Raw genomic sequence first — 18,266 nt, 5'->3', positions numbered from 1 at the left:
TTCCACCAGGTTGAAATATGTCTATTGTACAGGCCTTGGGCTGTCACTGGACATAGACAGTTGTGTAATGACAGGCTGACCCAAGTCTGCAACAGAGAGTGATTTCCTGGGAGCTGAGGCTTTGTTTGAAGGATCTTGGAAGGCTTCTCAGAGGAGGCCATGATGCTTACGATGAGATCAGAAAAATGAGACTGAAGGAAGGAGTGGGGTGGGGGAAAGGTTCCAGCCTGAGCGAACTGTGTGGAAAAGGCCCCAGGCCAAAGGATCTGATGTGTGTTTGAGACACCAAAGGAAAAGCCAGAGTGACTTCAGTGTCAGGACCCAAGGAGAAAAGTCCTTCAAGACCAGGTCAGGTGGGGCCTTTTGAGTCCCGGTGAGGAATGTGGATGTTATTTTCAGGGAAGGAGAAGCCGTTGAGGCTTTTAATGAGGTGAGTAACCAGACTGATTATGTGTAATCTGTTTACTGAATCAGCTAGATAGCTTTAGTTTTCCTCCTTCCTTCTCAGATCCCCCCTGTGGACCTATTTCCTTTCTGCCTCTAGGTAAAGTATCAGGCAAGTCTCATCGCTTTTCTCTTAGAGAGTAACTGAATCTTTCCTGGCCTTAAACACTCTTAAGTCAGCCAGTTACCACGTGACTCCATCCCTGTCAGTGTTTTAAGAAACTTCAAAGTCTTATCTAAGTTTTTTAATTAATTAATTTATTTATTTGGTCTTTTTAGAACCTCATGGGAGGTTCCCAGGCTAGGGGTGGAATCAAAGCTGTTGCTGCTGGGCCTACACCACAGCCACAGCAACACTGGAGCCAAGCCGCATCTGCGACCTACACCACAGCTCACGGCAACCCTGGATCCTTAACCCACTGAGCAAGGCCAGGGATTGAACCTGCGTCCTCATGCATGGATGCTAGTTAGATTCATTCCCCACTGAGCCACAACAGGAACTTCTCTAAGTCTGTTTTTTGAAACTTCTGTTTGAACCTGACCCAGCCTGGAGAGCCTGGAGCTTGGGGAGGAGAGTTTCTCCTTATTATTTTTGGACTCATATCCTCCCTCCCTGGTAGCTTCTGGAGTTTGGGTGATCAGAGGGAGGTGGGATAAGGAGTCTGCTGATGGAAACCTCCAGAGTCCTTTGAAGGCGGTGACCCTTCCACCTGGGGACAACTTTTCTGCATCCCCTCCCAGCCTCTGCAAGGCTTCCACTCTGCTGGGGCCCCTCCCCCTTCCAGCATTGCTTCTGGGCAGCTTTTCTCCCTGCCTCTCCCCAGCCTCCAGCACCATGCTGCCCCAGAAATAAGCTTTAGCTTGAATTTTGTGTGAGCATTTTTTTTAAATGATGCTGTAAAGCTTTAACATATGTATGTACCAAAATATATTGTTTCGTTTTGCCAATATTTTACTGAGTGATGCATACCTTTTCCCATGACCTGCCTTTTTCATACGACCTGATGCTGTTAATATTACCCCATATGTTTTAAAAATTATTTGATATTGATGTACGTATCTGTATGGACATATATGATTACGCTGCACTCTATTTAGCTATTCTCCTATTCTGCCTTGTAGTTTTAATCTTTTGCTTTGTGCTTTTAAGTTTTTAATCTATCTAGAATTGATGTTGATGTGTCGTGTGAAGTAGGAATCAGATTTCTTTCTCTTTTCTTAATACGGCTAACCAGTTGTGCAAATAAGTCCCTCCCTTTTTTCCCCCTCATCTGCAGTGTCACGCTTGTGATATATTATGGTTCCACATGTGTGTCAGTCTGTCTCCATCTATGTCATTGCTATCTTTGTCTTCCTTAGGTCACATGACTCAATTTCTCTAACTAGGTAATCCGTATGCCTAGCACCCCCTCCTGGTTTTTCTTGGCCTTTGTTCTTGTATTTTCAATGTTAGACTCAGCTTGTCAAGTTCTGTTAAGGAGAAGAAAAAAAAAAGCAAACAACCTGTTCAAAGAAATTGCTTCTCACAGTCCAAATTCTGCCTTATATCTGCAATTAGATCTTGGGTGGAGATTCTTGGATCTTGCAGTAAAATAACTATCTGTTCTCCTAGAACTTTAGACCCAAGACAGCCTCCTGACCCTCCATAAGGGTAGAGAGTTATTAGTTTATCCTTCCCTTATCCATAATGTGTCTTCACCTGTGCCCCAGTGATGGATGGCTTTGCTTCCATTCTCCCAGTAGCTTAAAGCTTCTGCTGCATAGGGGAGAAGGAGGAGGGAGGGAGTGAAGGAGGGAGGAGGGGAGCCAGGGCTTCAGTGCCAGCACCCTCCAGGTCCCCCTCTCCAGCTATGGATCACCTCTTTTGAGGCCTGTGTGCAAGTGTTTAATGCCTACCCGCTGTGGCTTAAGCCTTTTGCTTCTTATGAAAGAAGGTTCAGGAAAGTGAGTAGTAGGCTTCATGCCTGTTTCCTCCCATCCTCTCCGTCCCCATTGACCTCACCCCATACTCCCTTGCCACCTGCACTGCCAGCAGGGGCACTCTGGTCTGTTCCCTGCCTGGTCTTTCTTCTGAGCTTCTAGGGAAGCCCACAGGAAAGGGCTTGCAAGTGGGTGCAGACTCCCTTTGGAAAGGTGCCCCAGCATTTCCAAATTCTCAGGCCAGCACATACTTGGCCTTTGGCAGTTTGTTGTTGTTGTTGTTGTTGTATGATTTTAGCTACTTCTTACTTGCTTGCTTTGTGGCCAGCGCTGTATTTCTCCCTCCCACGCTCTTCCATAAATGAGACTGTTCCTGTGTTCAGACTTTTCTTGGAATGGCTTATTCCTCTGGATGTCAGGTCAGTTGGTTATCTTGTGACCTTAGTTCTCTGATGGCTTAAGGAAAGTGGTAACTGTGATTTATCTGTTTTGTTTCTTGTTGGGTTGCTTCTTTTTGCATCGAAAGCAAAAGCAGATGTCTTTTGTGTAGCAGTCTTACATTTTTCAAAGTTGCTAAATTTTTTTGACAATTCCAGTATTTTTCTACATGTTCTTTTGGATTTTCTGAGAAGAGATAAATTTTTAAAAAATTTATTGATACATCATTGACTTATAATGTTGCGCTAGTTTCAGGTAGAAAGCAAAGTTAGTCAGTTATACATATACATGTATCCATTCTTTTTCAGACTCTTTTCTCATATAATTCACTACAGAGTACTGAATAGATTTCCTTGTGCTATACAGTAGGTCCTTCTTACTCATCCATTCCATATATAGTAGTGTGTATATATCAATCCTAACTTCCCAATTTATCCCTTCCCCCAATGTTTCCCCTTTGGTAACCTTACATTTGGTTTCAAAACATTTAAGTCTATTTCTGTTTTGTGAATAAGTTCTTTTGTATCATTTTTTATTAGATTCCACATATTGGTGATCTCATATATTTGTCTTTCTCTGTCTGACTTACTTCACTTAGTATGATAATCTCTAGGTCCACCCATGTTGCTGCAAACAGTATTATTCTGTTCTTTTCATGGCTGAAGTAATATTCCATTTTATATATGTACCACATCTTCTTTATTCATTCCCCTGTCAAAGGACATTTAGTTGCTTCCACATCTACCTAAAGAGTCAAAGACCTGTACTCTGTAAATTATAAGATACTGATGAAAGTAATCAAAGATGGCACAAATAGATGGAAAGATATACTATGCTCTTGGATTGGAAGAATCAATATTGTCAAAATGACTATACCATCTAAGACCATCTACAGATTCAAGCAATCCCTATCAAGTTACCAAAGACCTTCTTCATAGAACTGGAACAAAATATTTTAAAATTTGCATGGAAACACAAAAGACCCTGAATAGCCAAAGCAATCTTGAAAAAGAAAAATGTAACTGGAAGAATCATGCTCTGTAATTTCACACTATACTACAAGGCTACAGGTCATCAAAACAGTATGGTATTATCACAAAAACAGAAACAGAGATCAATAGAACAGGATAGAAAGCTCAGAAATAAACCCCAGGCAACTAATCTACGACAAAGGAGAAAAGGTAGTCTCTTCAATAAGTGATGCTGGGAAAACTGGACAGCTACATGTGAAAGAATGAACTTAAAACACTCTCTAACACTGTATAAAAAAATGGACTAAGGACCTAAATGTAAGGCCAGATACTATAAAACTCCTAAAGGAAAACATAGCAGAACACTCTATGACATAAATCATAGCAGTATTTTGTTTAATCCACCTTCTAGAGTAATGAAAATAAAAACAAAAACAAACCAACAAGACCTAATTAAACTTAAAAACTTTTGCACAGCAAAGGAAACCATGAAAAAAAGACAACCCACAGAATGGAGAAAATATTCGCAAACCAAGCATTATAAGGAATTAATCTCCTAAAAATATATAATATCTCATGCAGCTTTATATCAAAAAAATATATAACCCAATCAAAAAATTTGCAGAAGACCTAAAAAGACATTTCTCCAAAGAAGACATGGTTAAAACACACACACACACATGAAAAGATGCTCAACATTGCTACTTATTAGAGAAATGCAAATCAAAAGTAGCACTTCACACCAGCCAAACTGGGCATCATCAAAAAGTCTACAAACAGTGCTGGAGACAGTGTGGAGAAAAGGCAACCCTCCTACACTGTTGGTGGGAATGTAAATTGGTACAACCACTGCGGAGGACAAGATGGCATTCCTTAAAATTCCATAGAACTACCATATGATCCAGCAATCCCCCTCCTGGGCATATATCCAGAGAAAACCATAATTTGAAAAGATACATGTACCCCAATGTTCACTGCAGCATTATTTACAATAGCCAAGACATGGAAGCAACCTAAATGTCCATCAACAGAGGAATAGATAAAGACGATGTGGTATTATACAATGGAATATTATTCAACCATAAAAAGAATGAAATAATGCCACTTGCAGCAACATGGATGGACCTAGAGATGAGCATACTGAGTGAAGTAAGACAGAAATAAATAGCATACAATATCACTTATATGTGGAATGTATAAAAAAAGTGATACAGAGGAGCTTGTTTATAAACAGAAACAGACTCATGGATTTTAAAACCAATCCATAGGGTTACCATAGCGGAAACTGTTGATGGGGGGAATTGGGAGGATGGGAATAACAACTACTGTAGAGAATAGATGATTAATGGGAGCCTACTGTATAGCTCAGGGGAATCTACTCAATAGTTTGTAATAACTCATCTGGGAAAAAAACTTTCCGGTGTTCACTTTGCAAAGTGTAACCTGAAACGAATACAACATCGTAAGTCAACTATACTCCAATAAAATTTTTTTAAAAAAGGTGACATCTAACCTCTCCTGGAAGAGTGGAGTTTGATGGCCCCCAAGGTCAATCTTAGACACTTGAATACGAAAGACTCATTTACTTCTCTGTTGGTGGGAGAAGTGAGGAGACAGCTTTGGTGATTGGGGAATCTGCCTGGCTATTGGTCAGTGACTTCAGAGGCAAAGTTAATTTTTTTTAATATGGTAAAAAAAATTATTTTTTAGAGTAGCTTAGGTTCACAATGAAATTGAGCATAAAGTACAGAGAGCTCCCATGTACCCCTTCTCTACACACAGCTCCCTCACTCTTTTTCTTTTTAGGGCCACACCTGCGCCATTTGGAAATTCCTGGGTCTGAGAGGGATCCGCCTAACAAGCATTACTAAAAACAACATTTATCTTCCAATAGTTTCTCTCATATATTTGCTCTTTCACACTCTACCACACCCCTAAAAACCTTAGCACTTCTCCACAAATTTATTTATTTATTTATTTATTTATTTATTATCTTTTTAGGGTCACACCCACAGCATATGGAAGTTCCCAGGCTAGGGATCGAATTAGAGCTGCAGCTGCCGCCAGAGCCACAGCCACAGCCACTCAGGGGATCAGAGCCGCATCTGTGACCTACACCACAGCTCACAGCAACACCAGATCCCCAACTCACTGAGCGAGGCCAGGGATCAAATCCACATCCTCATGGATACTAGTCGGATTTGTTTCTTCTGTGCCACAACAGACACTACCTATTGTTCTTTTTTAAGATGCTTGGTGAGCCCTGGTTCTAACCACCATTTTGGGTTACTCATCACTGATGTCTCTTCCCAGTATGAGAATGACACACACTAATAAACAGTTAGTTTCCTATTGTCAACCTATCTTCTGTTAGTTTAATTGCTAGGGTCCCAGGCACAGAACCAAGGAGGAGAGAGGAAAAAGAGGTTTTATTCCTCTCCTACAGTTTATATTAGATAACAGTCCTTTGTCAGATATGTCTTCACCAGTCCATGGCTTGTCTTCCAATTCTCTGGATGATGTCTGTTACAGAGCAGAAGTTTTTAATTTCAATGAAGTATAGCTTGTTGATTTTTTTCTTTCACAGATTGTACTGTTAGTGTTATATCTAAAAAGTCACCACCATACCCAGGTTCATCTAGATTTCTCCTATGTTCTCTTCTAGGAGTTTTAGAGTTTTGCATTTTATGTTTAAATCTGTATAATTCACTCTGAGTTAATTTTTGTGAAGGATGTAAGGTCTTTGTCCAGATTTATTTTTTTGCGTGTAGATATCCTAGCTTAACATTTTAAACACAGATTGTTTTTCTTGATTATAAAGCAATGCTCATTGCAAAAATTTCCTAAAAAACAGGCAAATATAAAGAAGACAGTTGAAATCACAACTGTTTATACTTTAATGAATTACTGATTTATCCTTTTCAATATGCATTTCAACATTTTTCACCATGCTTCTTTCATTTAGATGTTGTAATATGACAACTTTACTAATGTAATTAAAAACTCTTTGTAAGTAGCATTTTAATAGATGCATTTTGTCTAAATAGATCAGATATTACCATTTACTTAGTTTTCCTATTGTTGGGGGTTTTTTTAATGGCCACACCCACAGCATATGGAAGTTCCCAGGTCAAGGAGTGAATCTGAGCTGGGGCTTTGACCTAGACCACAGCTATGGCAATGCCAGATCCTTGAACACACTGCACTGGGCTGGGGATCAAACTCGTGCCTCTGCAGTGACCTGAGCTTCTGCAGTCGGACTCTTAACCTACTGCACCACAGCGGGAACTCCATATTCTTGGCGTTTTTGATCTCTTTTATCATAATGCTGTAATGAACATCTTTGTCTAGAAGGCTTTTCTTCCTCCCTGTGTTCCAAGTTATTTCCTTGGGACAGAGCCCTATCATATGGAATCAGAAGGGGGAAAAAATAACGTCAGAGGTCTTTTTTTTTTTTTTCAAGGTCACACCCATGGCATATGGAAGTTCCCAAGCTAGAGATGGAATTGGAACTGCAGCTGCCAGCCTACACCAGATCCGAGCCACCTCTGTGACCCATGCCTCAGCTTAAGGATTCTTAACCCACTGAGGGAGGCCAGGGATCACACCACATCCTCATGGAGCCCATGCTGTGTTCTTAACACACTAAGCCACAGGGGGAACTCTAGTGTTAGAACTCTTAGCACATAATGTCAAATTGCTTTCCAGGAATCTTACACTGGTTGACTGTCCCATTAATAGTGGATGAGTGCCTATCTCTACTCAGTTCTAACCATAATTAAACACTGTCTTTTAAAAATCTTTGCTAATTGGTAGTTGAAAAATTATATCCCGTTGCTGTAAATGACATTTCATTGAGTGCTAATGAGGTTGAACAAATGTTACTCAAATACTCATTTGTTAGCCAGTTGTGGTATATTTTATTTACAAATTATATATTCATAAACTTGCTCATTTAAGCCACTGTTTTATCTGAGTAGCTTGATGTTTGTTGGTTTATTTTTTTAGGAAAACTGGAACAGCTTACATAAGAGAGATATTGTACCATGACACCCCTAAAGGATTTTTGTCCTCAGTTATTGCAGAAATGATAGACCCTTTTGGAATAGAGGCAGTACATGAAAGCTCTTGTTTGTCTAGTTCCCTTTCCATTAATCAAGCTGGAAATTTCTTCTATAAACTTAGTCTTCAATTACAATGTAAGTATAATAATACATCTCTGATGGCAGGGAAAAATGAAAAATTATCTTTTGGGAAGAGTGTTCATGTTTTTAATAGAAGAGTAGATTTCAGAATTGAGTCCAATTGATAATCTGCAGATGTCTACATATACTTAGATTCCTCAAGGAATTCTTTACTTCTAATATAATAAAATCTGGCTATCACTTCATTGATATTTCATCAATAGTAATACCTGTCATTAATGTCTATGATGTTATTTTGTCTTCAACAGTGCTCAGGAGACATGAGAGAAGATAGGGAGGTCCATGCAGATTTTACCCTACATAATGAAATAATTTTGAATCATTCTTATGTGGGATGTTTCTGTTTCAAAGGATTATATGATAATACATAACAAAAGTTAGCATAGTTAGGAGTTCCCCTTGTGGCTCAGCAGTAACAAACCTGACTAGTACCCATGAGGACATGGGTTCGATCCCTGACCCCACTCAGTGGGATAGGGATTCAGCATTGAGGTGAACTGTGGTGTAGGTCATAGACATAGCTCAGATTTGGCATTTCTGTGGCTGTGGTGTAGGCTGGCAACTGCAGCTATGATTCGACCCTTAGCCTGGGAATTTCCATATGCCATGGGTGTGGACCTGAAAAAAAAAAGTTACCATAGTTTATTATAAGGATTTGTAGTTTGTTTGTTTGTTTGTTTTTCAGTCTGAGCAAATGGCAAGCCACTGGAGTGTTTTAAGCAGAAAGTGATATGATTAAACTTACATTTTAGCAAGACCACCTTCACTGCTCTGTTGAGAATAGACTGGGCAGGTGATGGAGAGAGGGCAAGAGGAAAAGCAGATAAATCAGTGAAGAGGCTATTGCAATAATTGTGGGAGATATCATATTCAATGTAAGGTTCTTGTTATTCCATCTAAGTGGACAAATAAAGTGGATATATAGAAAGACAAGTCTGGAGTTCAGGAAAGACCTCCAGAAAAAATAAATTTGAGCAGTTAGAAGGAGAATAGAGAGAAAGAGAAAGGAGCAGGAAAATTATTTGAGGAAGTAGTGACTGAAAACTTCCCTAACCTAGGGAAATCCTATAGAGTTCTAAAATAAGATGAATTCAGAGAGACCCACACAAAGACACATTATAATTAAAATGTCCATTGTATGTTCTTGCTTCCTTTGTAATAGATTAATTGCCCATAAGTGCATGGGTTTATTTCTGGGTTTTCTATCCTGTTCCATTGATTTATATGTCTGCTTTTGTGCCAGTGCCATACCATTTTGATGACTGTAGCTTTGTTGTATAGTCTGAAGTCAGAGAGCCTGATTCCTCCAGCTCCATTTTTCTTTCTCAAGATTGCTTTGGATATTCAGGATATTTTGTGTTTCCACAAATTTTTTTAAATTTTCTCATTCTTTGAAAAATGCCATTGGTAATTTGATGGGGATTGCACTGAGTCTATAGATTGCTTTGGGTAGGGTGGTCATTTTAATAATATTGACACTTCCAATCCAAGAACACAGTATATCTTTCCATCTATGATACCTTCAACTTCTTTCATCAGTGCCTTATAATAGATTTTTTGCCTCCTTAGGTATGTTTATTCCTAGATATTTTATGCTTTTTGATATGATGGTAAATGGATTGTTTCCTTAATTTCTCTTTCTGATCTTTTGTTATTGGTGGTATATAGAAATGCAACTGATTTCTATATATTAATTTTGTATCCTGCAAATTTACTGGATTTATTGATGAGCTGCAGTAGTTTCCCAGTAGGATCTTTAGGATTTATGTGTAGTATCATGCCATCTGCAAACAGTGACAGTTTTACTTCTTCAGTTTGGATTCCTTTTATTTCCTTTTCTTCTCTGATTGCTGTGGCTAGGACTTCCAAAACTGTTTTGAATATAAGTGATGAGATTGGACATCCTTGATTCCTGATCTTAGAGGAATTGCTTTCAGCTTTTCACCATTGAGTATGATATTAGCTGTGAGTTTGTCATATATGGCCTTTATTACGTTGAGGTATGTTTCCTCTGTGTCCATTTTCTGGAGAGTTTTTATCATAAATGGATGTTGAATTTTATCAAAAACTTTTTCTGCATCTACTGATGTAATCCTATGAGTTTTTTCTTTTTTAATTTTTATTTTTTCCATTATAGTTGGTTTACAGCGTTCTGTCAATTTCCTATACAGCAAAGTGACCCAGTCTCTCTCTCTGTCTCACACACACGCAGATACATATATATTATTTTTCTCACATTATCCTCCATCATGTTCCATCACAGGTGACCATATAGTTCCCTGTGCTATATATCAGGATCTCATTGCTTATCCACTCCAAATACAATAGTTTGCATCTATTAACCCCAGACTGTCAGTCCATCCCACTCCCTCTCCTTCCTCTTGGCAACCACAAGTCTTTTCCCCATGTCCATGATATTCTTTTCTGTGGAAAGGTTCATTTGTGCTATGTATTAGATTCCAGATATAAGTGATATCATATGGTATTTGTCTTTCTCTTTCTGACTTGCCTCACCTAGGGTGAATCTCTAGTTCCATCCATATTGTTGCAAATGGCATTACTTTGTTCTTTTTTATGGCTGTGTAGTATTCCATTGTGTATATTTACCACATCTTCTTAATTCATTCATCTGTCAATGGGCATTTAGGTTGTTTCCATGTCTCGACTATTGTGAATAGTGCTGCAATGAATATAGGGGTGCATGTATCTTTTTCAAGGAAATTTTTGTCAGATATATGCCCAAGAGTGAAATTGCTGGATCATATGGTAGTTCTATATTTAGTTTTCTGAGGTACCTCTATACTGTTTTCCATAGTGATCATGCCAATTTATGCATTCCTCCCAAACAGTGTAGGAGGGTACCCTTTTCTCCACACCCACTCCAGCATTTGTTATTTGTTGACTTTTTTTTTTTTTGTCTTTTTGCTATTTCTTTGGGGCCGCTCCCACGGCATATGGAGGTTCCCAGGCTAGGGGGTGAATCGGAGCTGTAGCCACTAGCCTACACCAGAGCCACAGCAACGCGGGATCCGAGCCGCGTCTGCAACCTACTCCACAGCTCACGGCAACGCCGGATCGTTAACCCACTGAGCAAGGGCAGGGACCAAACCCGCAACCTCATGCTTCCTAGTCGGATTCATTAACCACTGCGCCACGACGGAACTCCTGTTGACTTGTTAATGATGGCCATTCTGCCAGGTGTGAGGAGGTATGGGCAAAAGACCTGAATAGACATTTCTCCAAAGAAGATATACAGATGGCCAACAGGCACATGAAAAAATGCTCAACGTCACTAATTATTAGAGAAATGCATATCCTATGGTTTTTATTCTTCAATTTGCTTATGTGGTGTATCATATTGAGTTGCAGATAGTGAAAAATACTTGCATCCCTGGAATACCACTTGATCACGGTGTATGATCCTTTTAATGTCAAAAGTAGACAAGAAGAGAATCTTAAAAGTAGCGAGAGAAAAGCAACTTATTACTTTTCTGATTTATGGTACAGTAGAACCTCCATAAGAATATCAGCAGATTTTCAGCAGAAGCTTTGCAGGTCAGAAGGGAGCGGCATGATAAAGTGCTTAAAGAAACAAAATTGCCTACCAAGAATATCTACCTAACAAAGTTGTCATTCAGAATTGAAGGAGAGAGAGAGTTTTCCAGACAAGCAAAAGCTAAAGGAGTTTATCATCCTAGACTGGCCTTACAAGAAATGTTATAGGAATTTCTTTAAGCTGAAACAAAAGAGAGCTAATCAGTAATAGGAAAACATATGAAAGTGTAATTTGCATTGATAGAGGTAAATATATAGTAAAATTCAAAGTAATATTTTAAAGATTGTAGTTAATCACTTATACAGCTCATATGAAAGTTAGAGACAAAGGTAATAAAAATAACTATAATAAGTAGTTAAGAGATACACAAAATAAAAATATGTAGATTGTGACATCAAAAACATAAATGTTAGGGGGGGAAAATGTAGTGCTTTAGAGCATTCAAACTTTAAGCATTTAAATTTAAATTATCAGGAGTTCCAGCGGAAACAAATCTGACTAGGAACTGTGAGGTTGCAGGTTCGATCCCTGGCCTTGCTCAATGGGTTAAGGCTACGGCATTGCCATGAGTTGTGGTGTAGGTCACAGATGCAGCTTGGATCTGGCGTTGCTATGGCTCTGGTCATTTTTTTTTTTTTCTGCTGAGGTTTTTTTTTGTTTGTTTGTTTTTTTTTTTGTCTCTTTAGGGCCATACCCACAGCATATGGAAGTTCTCAGGCTAGGGGTTGAATCAGAGCTTTAGCAACCAGCCTATACCATAGCTCACAGCAACACCAGATCTGAGCCATGTCTGCAACCTACACCACACTCAGAGCAATGCCAGATCCTTAACCCATGAGCAAGGCCAGGGATTGAACATCCATCCTCATGGATACCAGTCAGGTTCGTTACCGCTGAGCCACAATGGGAACTCCCCCTGCCAAAAATTTTATAGAACTAGTTTCACAGGAAAGGTTAAAGTATAGGTTGTGGTTGGCATATATGTGATACACTCTCTACAAAATAATTTGAATTATTACCTAAAATCTAGTTAAAATCATACTTTAGGGGTTCCCGTCGTGGCACAGTGGTTAACGAATCCGACTAGGAACCATGAGGTTGCTGGTTCGGTCCCTGCCCTTGCTCAGTGGGTTAAGGATCTGGCATTGCCATGAGCTGTGGTGTAGGTCGCAGACGCGGCTTGGATCCCACGTTGCTGTGGCCCTGGTGTAGGCTGGCAGCTACAGCTCCAATTAGACCCCTAGCCTGGGAACATCCATATGCCGCGGGAGCGGCCCAAGAAATGGCAAAAATATATAAATAAATTAATTAATTAAATTAAAATCATACTTTAAAAACTCAGGAGTTCTCAAAGTGGTGCAGCTGGTTAAGAAGCCAGCATTGTCTCTGAGACAACATGGGTTTGATCCCAGCCTGGCACAGTGGGTTAATGATCTGGCATTGCAGCTGTTGCTCAGATTCGATCCCTGGCCCAGGAGCTACAAGTGCAGCCAAAAAGAAGAAGAAGAAAAAAAAATAGAAATAGCTAATTTTGGCATGTTGTAAATCAACTCTACATTAATACAAAAATAAATAAAGGGAGTTCCCAAATCATTCCAAATCATTGAACAATTCATTCCAACACAACTGAGGAAGTAGCATGTGCTCAGTCAATTTGCTGTCCCTTAGTTTTGTTAGAACAGAAAAATAGAATACTAAAATAAATGAGAGAGGAGTTTCCATTGCAGTGCAGCAGAAACATATCTAACTAGGAACCATGAGGTTGCAGGTTTGATCCCAGGCCTTGCTCAGTGGGTTAAGGATCCAGCATTACTGTGAGCTGTGGTGTAGGTTGCAGACAGGGCTCGGATCTGGTGTTGCTGTGGCATAAACCAGCAGCTGTAGCTCTGATTTGACCCCTAACCTGGAAACCCCTAATATGCTTTGGGTGCGGCCCTAAAAAGCAAAAATAAATAAAATAAAATAAAATAAAATAAAATAAAATAAAATAAAATAAAATAAAATAAAAGAGGGAGTTCCTATTGTGGTGCAGTGGAAATGAATCCAACTAGTATCCATGAGTACATGGATTCAATCCCTGCTCTTGCTCGGTGGGTTAAGGAGCCAGTGTTGCTGTGAGCTGTGGTGTAGGTTGCAGATGTGGCTCAGATACCCCATTGCTGTGGCTGTGGTGTAGGCCGACAGCTGCAGCTCTGATTTGACCCCTAGTCTGGAAATTTCCTTATGCCACCAGTGCAGCCCTAAAAAATAAAATAAAATAAAATAATAAAATACTCAAATACTGTATGCATCAGTTATGTCTACAAGTATTGCTTGAAGAGACTTGGCTATTTTACTTTATATCCAATCATTCCTGTTTTAGCTTCAGGTGATACTTCCTCATTTCAAGATTCAGATATAGAGAAGACTGTGGTGATTCCTGGTTACAGCAGCTTCCTGATCACAAGGATTTTAGATAATGAGAATGCTTTAGCTATTGCTACTATGCCTGGAAGAGTACCCAACAATATGACCTTTCTGAAAGACTCCTGGTTCTTGTACAACTTTGGGCAAAGGAATGGCCGAACATGGAAGATATATTCAAAACCGTGTAATTACTGGTTTCAGCAACAAGATGGCTCACTGTCCCTCAACGTCCTGAAATATATTGACCTGGGGAAATCTCATTCTTTTAAAATTAAGGTCATACCTAATACAAAAAGTAAGTTTAGTTTTATTGGGAAGCATCCAAAGGAGGTGTCATTGCTTTTCTTGAATGTCAGTTATACTCTTCATTTCCTTTCTCTTTGTTTTCCGTAGTAGGTGGCATTGTAATAACAGCTGGTGCCTAATACCAGTAACAGTGTTAGCGTCTAATTATTAAGCGCTTCTGAAGCTCGATATTAAGTGAATTTTTTTTTTTTTTTTTTTTTTTGCTTTTTAGGGCCGCATTTGCGGCACATGGAAGTTCACAGGCTAAGGGCCAGATCAGAGCTGTAGCTGCTGACCTACACCACAGCCACAGCAATGCAGGATCCTTAACCCACTGAGCAAGGCCAGGAGTCAAACTCGCATCCTCATGGTTTATTAGTTGGGTTCATTACCACTGAGCCACAATGGCAACTCCTTTAAAGACTTTTTAATATGTTTTAAAATTTCATGTTTACAATGAAGGCTTGATAATAATCATTATTTTACAAGTGAGGAAAATGAGGTGAAATCACCAACCCAAATGTGCGCAGGATTTTAGTCTATTTTTGCTGTCCTCTGAAAAGAAAACCTTATAATTTCCTCGATACTGTTATAATCATTTCAAGTGTTTAAGCCAAAAATGACTTTCAAATATGATTCTATACTTTTCCCCATTTTTCCAGTATTATTATGAAAGTAGTATCAAACTTACTAAAGATAAGAGGGAAGTGGCATACTGGAAAAAAGTAAAACAAAATTTTTAGTAAGTATCTTAGCTAGAAAATGAGGAGGAAAAGATGGGAAAGAGGGAAAGAGAAGAAAATATGTTTCCAGAAATGAAGAAACTCAAAATTGAAGAAATTAGCTGATATGTGGCTCCTGGATGGTGGTGAGGCTCAGACACAGACCATGTAGGCAGTGGCATGGTTTTCAATGTCCAAGCATTGGTAGGAGGTGTAGAGCTTTGGGTGTTTCCACCTTGTGGTAGGAAGTTGGAACTGCGAACATGAAGTAAGTCCAGAACCATCAAGCTGTGAAGAGGGGATTAGGGAAACACTACCCAACAACCCAAAGAGGCAGATGGGGGATTATCATCTCCATGGGACTCAAAGACTTTCCTGGAAAAGATCCATGCTGCAAGACTGTGTAACACCAGAGACTATCCAGCAAGTACGAGAATCCTAAGCTGAGAAATAATTAGAATTCCTGCGCCCCAGCATCAAAAAGCACAAAGCCTTCCATAGGAAAAATTTTGTAAGCCAGGTAATATGGGATTCCATGGAAAAATCAATCTTCATTGAACATGAATTGAGAAAAAGCATTTTAAAACCATGTCAGGAAATGATCCAACATAAGAGAGAGTCAACAAGCATAGGGAACAGAAAATTTAATCTTGAGATGATAAGAACAGAAAACAAAGACACTACAATATCATAATTGTAAAATATAAAATGTAAAAATTTTATTTTATTTTAGTCTTTTTGCCTTTTCTAGGGCCACTCCCGCGGCATATGGAGGTTCCCAGGCTAAGGGTCTAATCGGAGATCTACCCACCAGCCTACGCCAGAGCCACAGCAGAGCCAGATCCGAGCCACCTCTGTGACCTACACCACAGCTCATGGCAATGCCAGACCCTTAACCCACTGAGCAAGGCCAGGGATTGAACCTGCAACCTCATGGTTCCTAGTCAGATTCATTAGCCACTGAGCCATGATGGGAACTCCTAAAAATTTTAGAGTTCGAAGAAGATATATGAAGCATAATGAAAGGACAAATACTATTTTTTTAAAAGGGCTTATTTGAAAAACTGAACCAAATAACAACTTACAAAAATGAAAACTATAGCCTTTGGAAAAAAGATGGAGATTTTATTTCAATTTCCATCAATATTATGGCCTAAATATTCTGAAAAACTTTCTAAAACCCTTAAAAGATTTCCTTATTGATTAAGTGGCTAACTGTCCATATTTCTTTCAAGTAATTTTAGAATTTTAATTTTATGGTTTCAACTTTATGTACATTTTGTTGTCATACATGGCCTACATTGTGTTGAAGTAAATTCCTTCTATAATTTGTTGAGAATTTTATTCATGAATGGATGTTGGATTTTGTCAAAAGCTTTTTCTGCATCTGAGATAATTTTTACCTTTCATCCTGTTAATGTACTGTTATCACATTAAAGACCTTGAGTAGCCAAAGCTGTCTTGGGAAAGAACAAAGCTGGAGGAATCGTACCTCCAAATTTCAAACTATATTCCAAAACTACATTAATAAAAACATTACAGTGAAGGTATAAAAACAGCACATAGACCAATGGAACAGAATGGAGAGCCCAGAAATAAACCCATACACACACAGTCCACTCATTCTTGACAAAGGAGCCTATGGAGAAAAGGATAGGTTTTTTTTAATAAATAGTGTTGGGAAAGCTGGACAGCCATGTGCCAAAGAAACGAACTCAAAATGGATTAAACATCTAAAATGTAAGACCTAAAACCGTAAAATTCCTGGAAAGAAAAACATAAGGGAAAAGCCCCTTGACATTTGTCTTGGCAATTATTTATTTATTTATTTATTTATTTGGATATGACACCAAAAGCAAAGGCAACAAAAGCAAAACTAAACAAATAGGACTGAATCAAACTAAAAAAGCTTTTCATAGTAATGGAAACCAAAAAAAAAAAAAATGAAGAGGCAACATATGGAATGGGAGAAAATATTGCAAGCCATATATCTGATAAGGGGTTAACATCTGCAATATAAAAGGAACTTATGCAACTCAAAGCAAACAAATAATCCCACTCAAAATGTGGAAAGGACCCGAACAGACATTTTTCCAAAGAAGACATACAGATGACCAAAGGGTACATGAAAAAGTGTTCAGCATCACTAATCATTAGGGAAACGCGAATCAAAACACAGTGAGATATCACCTCACACTGTTAGAATGGTTATTATCAAAAAGAAAAGAGATAATAAGTGCTGTTGTTATGGAGCAAAGGGAGACTTTGGGTGCTGCTGGTAGGAGTATAAATTGGTTCAATCACAATGAAAAACAGTGGAAATTTCTCAAAAAAAGCTAAAAATGGAACTACTGGAGTTGCCTGTTGGCCTACTGTTTAAGGATTCAGTTTTGTCACTACTGTGACAAATCAGGTTTGATCCCTGGCCTGGGAAATTTTGTTTGCCACAAAAAAAAAAAAAAAAAAAAAAAAAGATAGAACTACTATATGATCCAGCAATCCCACTTCTCGGTGTTTTTCTGAAGGAACCAAAATCAGTATTTTGAAGAAATATCTGTACTCCCACTTTCACTGTAGCATGGCTCACAATAGCCAGCACATGGAAACGTGAGTGTCCATCAACAGATGACTGGATAAAGAAAAAGTAATCTATATGTGTATAGATAGACACACTTATACAATATACCATACATGTTATATATACAGTATACCATATATATTATACTATGTGTATATATATATATATATATATATATATACACACACACACACAATGAAATATCATTCAGCCATTAAAAAGAATATCCTGCAATTTGCAGCAACATGGAGGAATCTGGAAGACTTTATACTATAAGTGAAATAAACTAGATAGAAAGAGTTCCCATCGTGGCTCAGTGGTTAATGAATCCAACTAGGAACCATGAGGTCGCAGGTTCAATCCCTGGCTTCGCTCAGTGGGTTAAGGATCTGGCATTGCTGTGGCTGTGGTGTAGGCCGGCAGCTACAGCTCCGATTGGACCCCTAGCCTGGGAACTTCCACATACCACAGGTGCGGCCCTAGAAAAGACAAAAAAGAAAAAAAAAGAAAAAGAAATAGTGTGTGATCCCAGTCCTAGGTGGAATCGAAGAACAAAAGTCTGACTCAAAGAGAGTAGAATGCTGGTTCCCTGGGGCTGGGGGCTGGAGAAAACAGGCCAGTATTAGTCCAAGAATACAAACTTCCAGGTACAGTAGAAATACGTCCTGGGGATATAACACTTAGCATGGTTGCTATAGTTAATAACACTGTATTGTATACTTGAAATTTGCTGAAAGAGTC

At 38.9% G+C, this 18,266-nt stretch overlaps 1 protein-coding gene across 1 annotated transcript in view; it reads left to right on the top strand.

Moving 5' to 3' along the window:
* The window catches only part of CATSPERB (cation channel sperm associated auxiliary subunit beta), a 91,903-nt gene that overhangs the window by 56,608 nt on the left and 17,029 nt on the right, over positions 1 to 18,266 (top strand). Inside the window, exons 17-18 of the mRNA XM_047796398.1 lie at positions 7,782 to 7,972; positions 13,903 to 14,235. Coding sequence (XP_047652354.1) covers positions 7,782 to 7,972; positions 13,903 to 14,235 — 524 coding nt within the window. The remainder of the gene's footprint in view (positions 1 to 7,781; positions 7,973 to 13,902; positions 14,236 to 18,266) is intronic.

The sequence above is a fragment of the Phacochoerus africanus genome, chromosome 9, assembly GCF_016906955.1.
Source record: "Phacochoerus africanus isolate WHEZ1 chromosome 9, ROS_Pafr_v1, whole genome shotgun sequence".
Taxonomy (NCBI): domain Eukaryota; kingdom Metazoa; phylum Chordata; class Mammalia; order Artiodactyla; family Suidae; genus Phacochoerus; species Phacochoerus africanus.
This window is presented reverse-complemented; position numbering and strand designations above follow the sequence as displayed.